The following is a 12,828-nucleotide window of genomic DNA, read 5'->3' as shown; positions in this document are numbered from 1 at the left end:
CCAAGCGCTTACATACATTTATTGAATAATAGTAATAATTAATAAATCTGCATGCCTGGCGAGCTGCTTAACCTGTGCCACTCCACTCTTGAGCTGCAGCCAGCCCGTAGTAGCCCATTTTCCCTGCTGTTTTGCGTTTGTGCCTCTGTCTGTCAGTCAGCTCTCTCCCGTCTCACTCTGGGAGGCCAACCTTTCAATGGTGTGTGCCTCGGAAATCTGTTTCCAGGGCAACCGGGGTACCAAATACTCTGCTAGCGGCTTCTCGCTGGTGCGTCCTTTGTTTACACTTTTCATATCTCTGTGAGGAGGTAGGCTGCTTCAAACAGACAAGAATGGGAGCAAAAGATAAAAATAAAAAAGAAAGAGCACAGTGCGTAAAACTACAACTAAGGGTGATGTCCGAGTAAACGATTTAATCTACTTTTCTACTGGTTTCATCTAAATGACAAACTCTACATAATTAGGATGTTATGAGAAGTCATCTTTGAACGATATGATGTAGAAGAAAGCATATGGCTCTGTATGACACTTCATTCTGGGTAGCTGCTGCGCGCACTGGGACTTTCCGAAGTCAAGAAACGCCCTGATATTTGAAGTAAACACTTTTCGCTATGAAACATGCAGTGAAGACAATGTTTTAATGTGTTTCTGTTGATTACCTCCCCCGGTTATTGGACTTATTTAAAACCAACTCACGTCCGCCACTTTTAAGCGTTGCGCTTGCGCGTAACGCAACTGGGAGCTGTCCAAGTGCTGAAACGAGAAAAGGCGTTTCACTTCCATTCCTGAACAGAGGACGGTCCTCCACCTGCGAAAGATTGCTCTTCATAAGTAACAACACAGGCTGCTCTTCACAAAGCGAGCTTTGCGTTGCCAACGGCAAAGCGCAACGTTTCTACCTAATTCAGTCTGGAGTTTCATCTTCTCGACGTCTCACCACAGGACTGATGTTTCTTCACACCTCCGCTTCAACAAATCTGTTAATGGGACTCCGAGTTTCGTGAAACTAAACTATGATCTGTGGCTGCGTTGAGGAATGTCTCCTCCATTTTTGTGTGACACACGAATACCAAAACGCCCACGACTCAGGAAGAAAACGGCATCCCTGTTTGGATTATGTGTTTGACCAATGTAAACATATGGAAGAAATAGAAGAGTAAGCACATGGGGAAACCACCAGGAATGAACCGGTCCTTCATTAAGGTTTTCGTAGCTTTGTTCACATATTTAATGGAGACGAGCAACTTTAGGTAAGGCAATTTTTTCATTTATGGGCTATTTTTACCAAACATATCGGAGTTGAAACGCATCAATGTTAAAGTTTAAAAAATGAAACAAGGATTTCATAGCTTAATTAAAATGCAAAACAAAATGCATGGCAGACAAAGTTGGTGAACACATTCAAGTTAATTTTAGATTTCAACAGTTTTTTTTTCAGTTGATCTTTAAAATATTCTTTTATCCAAATTTCTGTCTGCTGTGCCACGTGCAGTGGCATTTAGGTTAATTGTTTACTATCCTACACAGTAGTCCTGAAATGTTGCTACTACGAGTTGCAGCATGCTGTTTAATTTTGGTGGAGGCTGAAGGAGAAGCTCATCACGTTGAAATCACATAAGATTGTCAGGATACGTGTATGCGCTTTAACGCATTTTTTAGTTTGCGTGTGAGTGCCCGCCACTCCCAGGCAGCTGCTTAGCGACAGACAATGTTGGACGCCTGAGTTTAAGCTCTGACTTGTGTCTGGATTTTTTTCTTCTCATCGTGTGTGTTTCAGAGTTGTGGATGCCAAGGAGCACGATTCCAGATCATCGTCCAACATGTCTCCATCAGACTTTCTGGACTCACTCATGGGGCGCACGTCCGGGTATGATGCACGAATAAGACCGAATTTTAAAGGTTTGTATATTGTCATTTGGTTTTGTGGCAAAGTCAACCCCCCCTCCCCCAAACCAGATAATCACCGTCTTCTGTCACAACACTTTGTGAATCATGTATTTCTGTCTGTATAGATTATATCCTCCTACTGTTACTGCACTAGAACACTCATTATTACTTTTACAAATGATGCATTTATAGTTATCTGTTACCAAGACACTTTTTTGATAATGACAATTAACCATTTTGGCTGAAAAAACATGGCTTTAATTAAAGCATTAATAAACCTCTCAGCATAATAGTGAAAGCTTTTCATTTGGTTCAAACATGTTAGGTGGAATCCATGTCTGCTTTAAACAAAATGCAGAAACAGGGACAAGGTGGGTGATGTAAATATTACAGTCACAGCCTCAGATTGGTACTCACCCCATGACAGGCTAAATGATGGATGGTGGCCCCGTGGCAAGGCTGCAGGCTACTGACTTCCTCTGTTGTTGCTTCTGTGATGCTGGAGAGAGACACAGCATCTGTCACTGGAATGGAGCTGGGTGAGGAGAGGCCAGCCCAAGGGGGCTCGGGCCCACTTCAGGCAGGGTCAGGTGGGCCCAGATTTAATTGGGTTTGGGGATTCCAGTAGTTTAAGTGGCTAGACTGTAACGCATAGGAGTTGAACAGAAGGATTCAGCACACACAACCCAGTTATTTCCACGTGTCTGGCAGAAAAGGGAAATGTTGACAAGCTTGTTGAAATAGACTTGAGATGAGAGGACAGTCTAACACTGGCTGGCATTTTCAGGGGAGGGACAAAGTGTAAGCAACTGTTTCCAGCTAATGAAGACAGATGAGCACACATGGATTAAAAAGCATAAAGCCTCATTTGATTTCTGCTGGTTACATTTATTTGTATTTTAGGCTAGACAAAGCTTCCTCTACTCAAAGTTTAACCTTATAGCTACGGTGGAAAACAAACACTTTTGAACAAACCTGCTGTGATATAAACAGATTCTTGTGAACCTGCTGTATATACCTTGAACTGTTTTTCTGAAAGCTGACCTAGATTGCATTCCTGAATTTGTTGCAAGGAGGTGCTGCCTTATTTTTCTGCTTCCACTGTTAAATGTAGCCACCTGATGACAATCCGAGGCCAATATTAATACCAAGACCCATGCAATATTGATGAAGAAAGCGCAGAGGAAGGGCACTGGAAAGGGCTCACAACTCTAATTTTCAGATAGAGAAAAGATTTGCTGTGACATTAAATGGCATATCCTGCCAAGCCTTGCAAATATATTTCAGTTTAGACCAATCTAGAGTAAAAATAGCACTACTCATCAGAGCATGCTGACTAAAATTCATATTCTATCTTAATGTCTAGATTACTTTTTCAGAAGTGTCAGAAAATAGTTTCCCATCCAATTCCAAAACCAATTTGACACATTCAAGTCACTTGCTTTTGCCATCCAAGAGACAAAAAAGCTGGGAGGTATGGTAAACTAATTTGGGAGTTTTGTTTTACAAAAGTACTGATGCTGTTAATTAATGATGCTGAATTACAGCTTATGTGTGTGCATGTATTTGTCTGTGTGCAAGCATTCTCTGTTGACTTTAGAACCACTGGAAAAATATGTATTTACAGATTGTTAACCACAAATGATCACAGGGATTATTACATAATCATAACAGCAAGCTGCCATTAATGATTATTAGATTTAGTTTAAATATATTTGCATTTTAATAGCATTGAGCGTAACTTAGGAAACATTACTTCTGGTTTCTGGTTTGCTCAACAAAGAATGCGACATGTCACCATACAGACGCTCCTAAGAAATAAATGCTCACTGATATTAATGCATGTTGACATACACAGTGTAACAGCAACTTGTAAACCAACAGATCCAAAGTTCCTGTTGAAACATCTTCACCGTTCCAAATCCAAGTTTCTTTGATGATAAGGCTTAAGGCTTTTTACCTGTCATGTCATTGTCATTCCATTTCACAGGTCCCCCTGTAAATGTTACATGCAATATTTTTATCAACAGTTTCGGCTCTGTCACAGAGACAACTATGGTGAGTTCCTCCGGAATTTTGGCTGATTTTTGTACTGTACAATGTGTCAATGTGTTATCTATCCCCAACCTGCAGGTCCACCAGTTAATGTTACCTGCAACATATTTATCAACAGCTTTGGTTCAATAGCAGAAACTACAATGGTGAGTTGAGTGTTATGCTTGGTGTTGTTCTAAAGCCCTGATCCCTGCCCTGGAGTTAAGACTAAATCATACAGTTTTAACCTATTGTGTCTACTTCTTTTAATATAAATCCATGCTGCGTCTTCATAGTCATAGAAGACTTTGGTTTTTTTTTTTTGGTTTTTTTTTGCATGAAGGTGTTTATTAGCAGGTCCTTCTGACTATCTAAACAAGTATTGGTCGATTGTCCCACTATTGTCCCCAGTGCATGTGTTTATCGAGTTCTAATAATCTATAGAACACTTAGTAAGTCATTTTAAGTGCAACCTATAATTCTGGGTGCTTGCTAAGCTTTTTAACTAAGCTGATCTACAGTAAATGATGTATGGAAATATGCAACTGCCAAAGGGGGAAAAATATAAAACTTGCATGCATTGAAACCCACCACACTCAAAGGATTCATAATGACTGATATAAACTATTTAGAGTATGAATAGATGATGATAATTTGCACAGGGGCTGGAGCTCATAACATTGCCAGGAAATTACATGGCTTTAGACATGCGTGCAAATATTTGGAACCGCCAATATGCTGAGAAAAAGTCAAACAACATAAGAGCTTCTCATCATCATGACATATCAATTACCCTAAGCAACTGAGCTTTGTGACACTCACTTAACCACTAACTGCACTGTCAGAGTTTTCCTCATGAGCTGCTGCCTTTTATAAATGCATAATTTAGTCTTTATCTCAGCTATTGCATAACCGTTAGGAACACTGTTCTGTCAAACTGGTCAGGTGAACAAGTTTTAGATTTTAAGATTTTACTGTGCAGTTAGGTGATAGTATTGCTGGATGACTTTGCCAAATGTGCTCTGAAATTAATTTTATTCATTCATCCTCAGTTTTATTATCTGATCTGTCATATGTTCTTATTGATTTTAAAGGGCAGTTGTAAAAATTATTTGTATAGCCACAACATCAGTTGTACCCTAACTGATTAAATGTTAAATACATTCAACTAGAGAAAATTATTTAAGTTTCTTTCATTTTACTTTTTAAGTAAATGTCACTGTACAAACATACATACAGAGTGACCTCTTCTAGAGCGTTATGTTGCTATGTGTATTTTAAAATACACAAATTAATGTGTAATTAATCTGCAGTTTAATAGTTTTTCAGTAGAGAAGAACGTATAAAAATGCATCATACTGTATTTATTTTAAGGTGATGTATTTTGATGTAGAATCCTAAGCTACAAAGCTACGCTGCAGCTGTCAGATAAATGTAGTGGAGTTGACGTATTACTTAGTATCAATGGAAATACTGAAGTAACACCTGCTCTGATAATTTACTAACACTGATAGATTAAAGATGCATGTTATTTGTGTTAGAATAATTGTGATAGCAAATTTTTACCACTATTTACCTCATCAAAAGAGAGTTATAAAATCTTGTCAGCAGCATGCGTTCTCATCACTGCACCAATCGCCGCACTGCAAAATATGCAAAGCCACTTGTCATCTCCACAGGATTACAGAGTGAACATCTTCCTGCGGCAGAAGTGGAATGACCCTCGGCTGGCATATAGTAAATACCCAGATTCCTCCCTTGACCTGGACCCTTCCATGCTTGACTCCATTTGGAAGCCTGACCTTTTCTTTGCCAATGAGAAAGGAGCCAATTTTCACGATGTCACCACAGACAACAAGCTGCTGAGGATCTTCAAGGATGGAACTGTCCTCTACAGCATAAGGTGAAGTGAATATAGAGCAGGTTGTTATAGATTGCAGATAGACATGCCAGATTCTAGATATACATGCCTTTTGTTCTTTGGGAGAAAATCTTTGGGAGTTACACTTTTGGTTTGGAGACAACAAATATTTTGAGACTCATTTTGTAGACAAAGTTAGAGACCAATACCAAAGACCAATATCAATATTCAAACAATGTTTTGCACTGTAATACAGTAGTGGGGGTAGGAAGCAGGACCCTGTGAAAGATAACAGTGCAGTTCTTATGCAAAGGCTCACTCTAAGAAATGTTCATATTGCTTTTTATTTTATCATGTTTATTTTTCCTCACAAACATCAAAGTATGTTAATGTAAAGCATGATTTTAAAATAGATTTTCAATGTCTCCTTTGAAATTGTACAATTCATTGAAATACAGCACATCCCCTTGTGCAATGTAGATTTCTAATTAGGAACAGGATGTAAGAGGGCAAGCCAATCTCAGGGGCACTGTGGAAAATACAAAATAAAGAGCAAAACCAGAAATTGATGAAAAAATAAAAGAAGAATCGGTTTGTCTTTGAGTGCAGGATATTTTAAAATCCTTAAAAACACTGGAAGAATGAAGCATGCAATCCACTCAGGATAAATGACATTTTCAAGGCCTATCAGCCCAGATTTTGAGCAAAGCTCACCACAAGTTATAAACATTTGTTTCATTTTATTTCAGTACTGCTTCGGTCACACAATATTCAATTTTCTCTGCAGTGATGTGATATAAAGCAGATCGATTTTGACTCCATTTAAGGAGCAGCTCAGAGTTGAGTGGTGCTCAGGTGTGGAGGCAGAGTGGGTCAATGGGAGAGATGAAAGGTGGTTAGCAACTCTCTCCATTCATGGGAAACATGCCAGCTTGAGCGGACTGTGGACCACAATGCATCATAGAAACAATAAGTTGCAGTAATGAAAGTGTGATAGGAACCTGCTGAAGGGAATCCTACAAGGTGTGTCACAGGCTATCACACAGAAGGAGCACACAATGCCAAAAAAAGTACCAAGTGTAATTTAATTTGTGAAGCAACTCTTTTTTCTAATTCATAAGACAACTTTAAAGTTTAATGAGTACTATCTTTCAACATTAAAGATAAACCTATATTCATTGATTTAGTCCTTTCACTGTCTCCTACTTTGTTTGACATCATAGGTTAACTCTCATTCTGTCCTGCCCAATGGATCTGAAGAACTTTCCCATGGATGTCCAAACTTGTACAATGCAACTGGAAAGTTGTAAGATTCAACTTAATCTCAGTTTTGTCAATGTCCTTTCTAAACTGAGTATCTGCTGTGCATCTAAACTTTGAATTATCTGGGTTTTTTTCTGTCTCTAGTTGGCTACACCATGAATGACTTGATCTTTGAGTGGCTGGAGAACGGTGCAGTGCAGGTGTCTGAGGGGCTCACCCTCCCTCAGTTCATTATGAGGGAAGAGAAGGAGCTGGGTTACTGTACCAAACACTACAACACTGGTCAGAGGACACAATGACACACAACAGGCAACATTTCTCAGGCAACATTTCTCCTGTTGTGTTGGCTAAATTTTGTTTGTGGTTGTTGGTTTTGAACAGGTAAATTCACTTGTATTGAAGTTAAATTCCACCTGGAGCGACAGATGGGCTACTACCTGATCCAGATGTACATTCCTTCTCTCCTGATTGTCATCCTGTCATGGGTGTCTTTTTGGATCAATATGGATGCTGCTCCTGCCAGAGTGGCACTGGGCATCACCACTGTGCTCACAATGACCACCCAGAGCTCCGGCTCCAGAGCTTCTCTTCCAAAGGTAAAGCTCAGTTTATCCTCTTCACAATCGTAACTGATATATAGCATAAAAAGTAACTATAGCAGGTCTAAATGGGATAATATTAGTTTTATGTCTTAGTCATTCAAAAACTGAAAAGCCTATAATAGAACATATTGAAAAGAGACTCACAGAGAGAGACAGCATCATATGCTGTTATGCTTATGCTTTATACTTCCATATATATATGTATATATATTATAGTGTTTCCACTTGTAAATCTTTCATTCAGTGATAATAACTTAAAATATAATGAAATCAATAACACACATATGCATTACATATCGTTGGGTGCATCCTCTCATTTTAAAATAGTCAAAAAATAGTAAAACTAGTTTTTTTTCTCATCAACATAAGATCTGTGTTGTGGTGTGCTATTTTTTCTGTGTACTGCGCTAAACACACCAGAGAACAGATACAGTAATAAATGGATGCTTTGGTAGCTCTTTTAACAACATTGACAACATTCAAGTTTTGTTTTACGGTGATGAAGACATTCATCTAAAGCACAAGTTCATTACTGATAGTAGCAGTAGCTTTTTCCTAATGACGGAAAATTGCTATGCACTTTGTGAACGATACAAACACTATGAAACACATTCTGATGATCTGTCACTCTCCATGCATTAATCTGCAGATGAGCATATATGGCCTCAGCCATGTCAGCTTCTCACATAAAAGGCTTGTATACCAATAAATATTTAAAGACAAGAATTTGAGAGGCTTTTAAACCTGATCATGTTCTAAGAATCCTCGTAAAGCTGAGCTGTTCTCTCCACATGCAAATTAGCTGTCAAGACTGGAGGTCACACTGATGAGCTGAAACTTCATCCTCACTCTCTCCAAATTTTAAAATTAGTGCTGAAGGTACAAACTCGTACCATGCTTCTCTTCTATTAGTAATCAAGGCTGCAATTATTTCCCACTGTTTGTGTCGATGCAATGCTGATATCATTGAAAATTTGTTAGCAAACGCCCCCTCTAATTACAGTCATTTGGAAGTCACAGTTAACAGACATGAGAAGAAAAGAGGAAAGCACAGAAAGGAATTTGTAACTGAACATCTTAACAGATAACAGATATGGTGCTCGAAATTAATACTTGTGGGTAAAAAAAAAATCAGCAAGTAATCACTTTCAAGTCAAACCACATACTGCATTTGAAATGTAAGCTGTCACCAAGATCTATCAAATGCAATCTATTTTCTCTTCCAGGTCTCTTATGTGAAGGCCATTGATATCTGGATGGCTGTGTGTCTGCTCTTTGTATTTGCTGCATTGCTCGAATATGCTGGGGTTAATTTTGTCTCCAGGCAACAGAAAGAGTTTCTTCGCCTGAGGCGAAGACAGAGGAGGACTCACAAGGTAGGATTATAAGTCTTTTGGCTATAAAACTTTATAGCCTCACAGTCTGTGGGCTGTGAGTGGAGATATTGGTTGGATTTCCATCAAATATCATACAGACATTGTTTTTTGACTTGGGTGTGAATTTGGTATCTGGTAAGCTATAGGAATTATGTATCCTAATAACTTTTATGATCCCATAGCGCCGTGCCATGAAATTACAATATGAAAAATCATGATGTATGATGAGATGAGTGCATTAGGCAATTTTGGAGATTTTATTTTATTTTTAATGTATGAGCTCAGTTCCCGTACAGTACGTTCACTATACTACAGTGTTAGTGACGACGCAGTTATAAAAAAAAAAAGTGGCTTGTTAGTGATGTTACACTTGAAGCAGAGCAAGCAGTATCGACCTTTCAAAGCAGGAGTAAAAGAAGTTTCAAAGCTTCACATTACCACACAAATAATCACGTAACTGCCCTCGACAAAGCTTTATTACATCGCACTCATAGGAGATAAGCAGTGCACTGGTTCTGAATACCAAAGAGACTTCTGAGTTAAAGAGTCTATTTAAAACAAGGACTTTATTGAACAAAATAACAATAGCAACGGCTTTCGGCTTGTTCCTTCAGGAGTCGCCACAGCGGAACGTGTTCCACACATTGATTTGGCATGTGTTTTAAGCCAGATACCCTTCCTGCCTCGCCATTTATTATTAGTAGTTTATCTTTTTCAAATGCTTTGAAAAAGTGAAGCGTTTTAATCACAATTGCTTCATACTGGCTCAGTATTCGCACAAAAATGCTAATTCAATACAAATAAAGACTATGGTAAATAAGTAGGCCTATAAAAGAGGTCAAAAGAACATAACTATGCACAAAATTAACAGAAACAAAACACGAACTGCACAAACTGACATAGCACAATGAGACGAGAACTTTTTGTTTGCCCAAACTTAAAGAAGAAAAATGATAGACAACATAGACACTAACTGGCCATCACATACATATACCCTGTGTCTACCAGTGGCTGTGTGGCTCAGGCTGGAGGGCGAGTCAACTACTATCGGCAGGGTTAATGATTCGATTCCTGGACTCTTTTTGTCCATGTCTCAAATGCCCTTGAGCGAGTTTTCTATATTTTTCTACAAGTTCCTTTTGTTTATATGTGAATGTTTTTTTTTGTGGGTTTTTTTTTTGTTTGATTTTCAGGATGATGACATGCGTGAAGGCAACTTTAATTTTGTTGGCTACAGTATGAGTCAGTGTCTGCCAACAAAAGATGGTTCAGCGGTCAAAAATGCGGCTCCAGCACCAAACCCTCCACCACCAGTCCCAAAAGACATTGACACCATGAAGAAGAAGTTTGTGGACAGAGCCAAGAGGATAGACACGATCTCCAGAGCTGCCTTTCCTTTGGCCTTCCTAATCTTCAACATCTTTTACTGGATTACCTACAAGATCATCAGGCACGAGGACATCCACAAAAAATAATGACTTTACCATTGACAATATTTCTTTTCATTTCTCTGATTGAGAAATGCTCGGGAAGAGCACAGCGAGATGAGATGAGAGACTGTGCATGAGAAGCACCATGGTGATGATGGCAGTGATAATATTTCAGGGATAATGTAACGTTGCATTTTACATCATGCATCATACAGTAATGCTCATCCTCTGATGACGTGACAAGCTTTTGAGATGCTTTTTGTTGTTAAACTGCTGCATATTATGTCCTGCAAACCTGGAAAAATGGTTTTAACTCAAGGTTTAATAATATACTGGAAGAGGGACCAAACATTTTCAAACAATTTCTGCCTTGCCACGACCAAGGAACAAAGAAGCATTCCACTGATTCGTTACTATAAGGTACTTTCAGGCTTTTTGTGATTGCAAAAACGAGTATTTCTTATCAAGGATGTTTCTGACTGTTTTTTAGTGTACTGTTGTCATGGCACTTCCTCGTGTTTATATAAAATATAGCATCAATATATGGACAAAGCACATACAGAGGCATCTTTCAAACATTAGGCAGCAGCACATTTCTAAAGCATGGGCGTAAACAAAGCAGATCAAAATCTACAATCGGAAATTAAATCCTGCATTTTTATGAAATACCTGAGGCCTTAGATCAAACAGTTACTGACATGAACTGCTATGCTTCTCTATTTTTTCAAGAATTGTCTCCTTTAGTGTTATATCAGAGCTGAATGAGCCGCTGGAGCTTTTCTACGTGTGCCCAGACATCCAAAGGTATTTCTTCTCGTTTCCCTTTTCTCTAAGTATACTCTAAATCATACCATGAACCACTGATGTCACCTAAAATCAATGTAAATGAATTCAGATGTTCTGAAAGTCATTCACTTATCCTGTCATTCTAAAGTAATTTATTGAAGAAACTGTCATATATATTACATGCTACGTTCAAAAATTTTAATGGCCAAGTCTACAAACTGTGAACATAGATTGTATTACTTCACTAATTAATGTTGTCATTTGACCATATGCACATGTATTATTTTTTTATTCCAGATAATTATTCCAGGTATATTAGGTATGGTTTTAGAATATGAGTCTATGTTTTTGTAGATCTAGCTGATTAAATATTTATTGTAATGGCGGACAGATGAGTCTATGGACTGTTTCCCTTCACTTGGTGTGTTTGTTGCTGGGTGGATTGAAGTGAGGGACACATCTGCAGTACATTCATGGTGAAGAACTCTTTTCATGAATGCTGCTCCTGACAAAGGTTATTTGCTAGCCATCAATAAAACTAACTGTGCTGCATGTTTACTTTTATTTCCCTTATTTCCCCTGTGATGTGTAAAAGTGGCCGTTTCATGTTTTTGTTGATGACATTACACTATACATACCTTTCTCAAAACAAGAGACGGATGCCTATCAGGGCATAAATATGAACATTCTTTTTGCACGCAGTTGCAGATTAAATCAAAGAAAATGACAAACACTGTCTCTGCTCCTCACAGAGCCCATAAGTAAGGGTGATGACGCACAGGCATCGCTGGGTGGCCTGGAGTGACACAGATATGATCTGACAGTGGGTTTCCATTAATCTGTAATGGACAACACAGTGTAGCATGGGCTCGTCTACGACTTAATGTAAGACCCTTAAAGAGATATGGTATCCATGTATGTATTGAAAGCAGACTACATCTGCTTTCACTACAAGATGAATATCCTGAAATTACTTTATGCAGCATTCTGTGGGTAAGGCCACGCCGTGTTTATTTTAAAGATGAATATCATGCCTGTGGTATGCTTATTGGGAAGGCTGAATGAACCATCCAACTGCTTTTCAATGCTAAAAACACAGGGATTATAAACGTATCACTATTCTAATCCACACAGAATATCATCCATTTAATTCTTGTTTAAATATGTATGGACTCTATCTTTTTATGCAATCCAGTGAAGTACCACAGCTTATGAGAGACAAATTATTTGTATCTTATAATTGTGTTTTAGTGGAAAACTTTCAATTTTTCATTAAGGGTTAGGGAGCCTGCTTTGAGAGGTCTGAGAGAGGCAAGAAATTAGGGTTGCCATAGAAACACAGCACAGCAATTGAAGAGGCCAGTATGAGAGAAAAGCAGAAAATTAATAAAGTTAACTCTGATGCATGATTTTGACAAAAAGTCTCAATTATGCCTGTGCATAAATAATTCACTGTATCAAAAATGATTTCCGCAGTATTAAGGAAATAATAAAACCAGCAGCAAATTGTGTCATTTTCTGTATGATGCTTCTTCCGACACATTTTAAACCACAAAACAAACTGTGTGTCTGTGTGAAGGTGAACCTAT

General features: G+C 38.4%; 1 protein-coding gene across 1 annotated transcript; it reads left to right on the top strand.

The window, feature by feature from the left end:
- Window positions 1–313: 313 nt before the first annotated feature.
- Window positions 314–12,748, top strand: glra2 (glycine receptor, alpha 2). Its single transcript, XM_067516923.1, has 9 exons — window positions 314–1,250; window positions 1,778–1,899; window positions 4,021–4,088; window positions 5,601–5,824; window positions 7,006–7,088; window positions 7,190–7,327; window positions 7,427–7,641; window positions 8,874–9,023; window positions 10,217–12,748. Exons 1-9 carry the CDS (start codon window positions 1,165–1,167, stop codon window positions 10,496–10,498), a joined length of 1,368 nt encoding a protein of 455 aa, XP_067373024.1. The 5' UTR covers window positions 314–1,164; the 3' UTR covers window positions 10,499–12,748.
- Window positions 12,749–12,828: the final 80 nt, after the last annotated feature.

This window comes from Channa argus, chromosome 9 (assembly GCF_033026475.1).
Source record: "Channa argus isolate prfri chromosome 9, Channa argus male v1.0, whole genome shotgun sequence".
Lineage (NCBI taxonomy): Eukaryota > Metazoa > Chordata > Actinopteri > Anabantiformes > Channidae > Channa > Channa argus.
This window is presented reverse-complemented; position numbering and strand designations above follow the sequence as displayed.